General features: G+C 39.0%; 1 protein-coding gene across 1 annotated transcript in view; it reads right to left on the bottom strand.

Moving 5' to 3' along the window:
• The window catches only part of LOC104749832 (putative F-box protein At4g10740), a 2,665-nt gene continuing 1,294 nt past the window's right edge, over positions 2,125-3,495 (bottom strand). The window contains 2 exon segments of the mRNA XM_019232740.1: positions 2,125-2,594; positions 2,596-2,946. Of these exon segments, the coding sequence (XP_019088285.1) occupies positions 2,211-2,594; positions 2,596-2,946 (735 nt within the window). The 3' untranslated portion in view covers positions 2,125-2,210.

Genomic DNA, 3,495 nt, shown 5'->3' with positions numbered 1-3,495 from the left:
ATCTTACCACAATGATGACACTTCCCTTTGAACTTCCTCTCAAGGTTTCTTTTCTTGAAGTTTGGTCCAGATGACACCTTCAACGGTTTATGAGGAATAGAGATCCCTTTACCCTTGCCTTTAAACTTGGCCTTATGCTCAGCTACATGAACATCATGCCCTTGGCTTTGAGCATCCGAATGAGCTCCACGATTGTTGTCCTCAACTCTCAACCGACGGATGAGATCATCAAGAGACATTGCCTTACGCTTGAAGTTAAGGTAATGCTTGAAATTCGACCAGCCTGGTGGTAGCTTCTCGATCAGGCAATTCGTCTTGAAGACATTGCATATCGACATCCCTTCCAAATCGATCTCCTAAAAGATGCGTTGAAGAGCTTCCACTTGTTCCATAATTGGTTTGGAATCCACCATCTTGAAATTCAGGAACTTCGTAGTTGAGAATTTCTGCATCCCAGACTCATCAGTCTTGTACTTGGTCTCCAAAGCTAGCCACAATGCTTTTGAAGTCTTGTACATACTGTAGAGGTCATACAGATCATTGACCAAACGGTTCAGAATCTGACCTTTGCAACAGTAGTCTCCTTGAGCCCAACTATCCATACTTCCAACCACATACACGTCAGTGTCACCTTGTGGAAGCATTGGTGGATCCTCTGTGAGGTACCTTTCCATGTTCATGCTGGCCAAGTAGTAGCGCATCTTGTTTTGCCACGTTTTGAACCCAGCTTTGCCATCGAACTTATCTGGCATCATCCCTTGGGAAGCCGAAGGTGGTATCCCCATGTGGGTTGATCCATTACCGAACAGATTTCAGCGCACGTTTTCCATACCCGAATCGGTAAGCTTCGTCTTTTCAAGTTCTTTAGCAAGGCGTAAAGCCAACTCCGCAGGAGTTTCAACAGGGGTTGCAGGAACCCTATCACCGTCAACGTTGTTGGTGTTGTCTCCAGACATTTTTCTGTTTCACAATAAACAGATCTGATTAATATATTAATCAAACAATTCAAGTAATTAAATTACACTGAATTAGTTTTGCAAACTCGCTTAACAAGCGTTTGCAGAAACTTGTTTCACAAACTCACTCAATTAAGAGCGTTCGTGGAAACCAGAGAGAGTAGAGAAGAAATAATTAAAGTAAAAGCGTTCTTCAAAAACTTTCCGCGTAAGCACCGAAAGATGAAAGCAGAAACAGTTTTTCAGAAGATTTTGAAATCGTTTTTAAAATAAATAAAAAATATTGATTTTAAATTTTAATTTAAAATTGGCATTCCTTGTAAATAAGTAGCAACTCTAGAATTTATTTGCTAAATGTCTCTAAAAATATATATATAGATGCGTTTGAACTTTGAAATAAAGTGTTAGATACAACAGTAAATAATAGGTTATTTGATATTAATTTAAATAGGTAGAAATTGTGTTTATGCATTTCAGTGTGTTTTATATATAAGATGGTAATGTTATTTAATGTGAATATTAGCAGACTAGCTCATGTTACCAATAAAACTTGTTCAAAGGTAACTTGATTGTTTGTTTATTTGTTCTCTACGGGCAAACGAATATTCTTAACATACCAACCCAACAAAAACCTTTAGTGATCTGATGGTAGTTATATGTTCTCTAAAAATGGTTAAATTGAGAAACCAAAAATAATTAGTAGTGCTAATACTAGATACATACAAGGAGACACGACGGAGGAAGGGACTGATGTGCCCTGAGACCACTACCTTGGGTGCCTATATCTGAAAGTGTATAAACCACATACCCGTATAGTCAGAAGCCGCAACAAAATCTTATCAAATGCAGAGTATGACTGTATGTGATAAGTACACATCTACTTCTTTACATGCGACTTGCATTAATAACCACCTCCGGAGAGGGATGCGATATTTCAGACCAAACTAGGTCATTCAGTAGATCACCTAGGCCCTAGCGGTTACTTAAAACTTAAAACATAAAATCTTGTTCATATAGAACAATAGATGGGAAGAAACAAATTAATATTGCTAAAAGGAATTAACAAAGGGTAACTGAAAGACATTAAAACTAGACTTTGTAAATTGAGACTAATCAACTCTAAGCTAGCTCGATCGTTTCCTCCTTTTGCTACCTTCTCTTGCTTCATTCGTTTATCATGTGTCAACATGTTATGAACATATATATCGATGCTGATGCCTTTCCTAATCGCTCCGATTTGTCCTTTTGCCTCTTTTATGTCTGCTTGATTTGCACTATACTTGGAACATAAGAGCACACACGTGGCCAACAGGTTTTGTCTGCATATTCTCCAACCTCCAATTTCCTCAAGCATCCAGCCTCTCCAATAAAACTAATATGGGTGTTCCCGAGTATTTTGTCAATCTTAAAAATCACAGCAACTTTTTTCTCCTCGTCAATGAAGAAAGTCGTACAGAAAAACATACGGCCAAGGTATGATGGCATATTCACTGTAAAAAAATGGCTCCACGACACATTTAGGGCATCAATCTTAGTCGTAATCCATATATCAACCTGAAGGAATGTCGTGTCCCTTGTCCGAAATAAAGCCCCAATCTTCTCTTCTCTAACCGAAGATAGTGACGCAAACCGTACGTGAACTCCCAGCCGTAACCGGCAAAGGCAGAAGCGGTCCGAATCTCTCTCTTGTAAAATCAAAACATATTATCTGATCAATTGTTTCGTATTCTTCCTGTTCTATAGCGCACCAGTAAGTGTTTCCCTTGATAGAAAGGCCAGCGTGAGGCACTATTGTACGCCAGTTTGGAGCCACATCGAGAGTAGTCCATAAATCAGTGTCAAAATCGTAGAGTTCATACACTAAAGCGCTGTTTTTGATGTTAAAACTGAAATCATCCATAAACCTCAAGATTTTGGGGCTGTTAGTTTTGTAGCCGAAAGCGTAATTATAAACATATCGTCCTTTCCATTTACTTTTAGGGTAATACGTGAGCGCAAAAATCGAATGAATTATATTTAAATTAACGAAATCAGAAACGAATTACAACAGCATAATATAAAGCAGTAAATAAATCACGGAGGGGAGATATGATATCTCTTTTCTTAGTTCAATAAATCGGCCGTAAGTGCTTTCGGACAATCACGATTTATGAATCCCAGATCACGAACTATTACCGTAGCACACCAGTAATAGAACTCAAGCGAACAGATCTACGTTATACTCTCGAGACTACTAAAATAAGAACTTACTTGGACTAAGCAAGGGAGAGGGAGAGAGAGATCTTCAGAGGAAGGAGTGTTTATGTTTTTGTGTGTGTTAAATAATGAGAGGTTATGCCTCTATATATAGTGGAAGGAGAGAGCTCTCAAGAAAATATTCAGTGAATATTTTCGGAGTGCTGCCCAAGTTTGCTTGGAGTTCACACCAAGTCTTTCCAAAAAATTAAATGAGCCTACAGAAGTCTCAAGAGCCAAAAAGCCCAAAAACCCAAAAGCCCAAGAGACCACAGCCCGCGTCCGAGACCAGCCCGGCCCGGCC

This window comes from Camelina sativa, chromosome 2 (assembly GCF_000633955.1).
Source record: "Camelina sativa cultivar DH55 chromosome 2, Cs, whole genome shotgun sequence".
Classification (NCBI taxonomy): Eukaryota; Viridiplantae; Streptophyta; class Magnoliopsida; order Brassicales; family Brassicaceae; genus Camelina; species Camelina sativa.
This window is presented reverse-complemented; position numbering and strand designations above follow the sequence as displayed.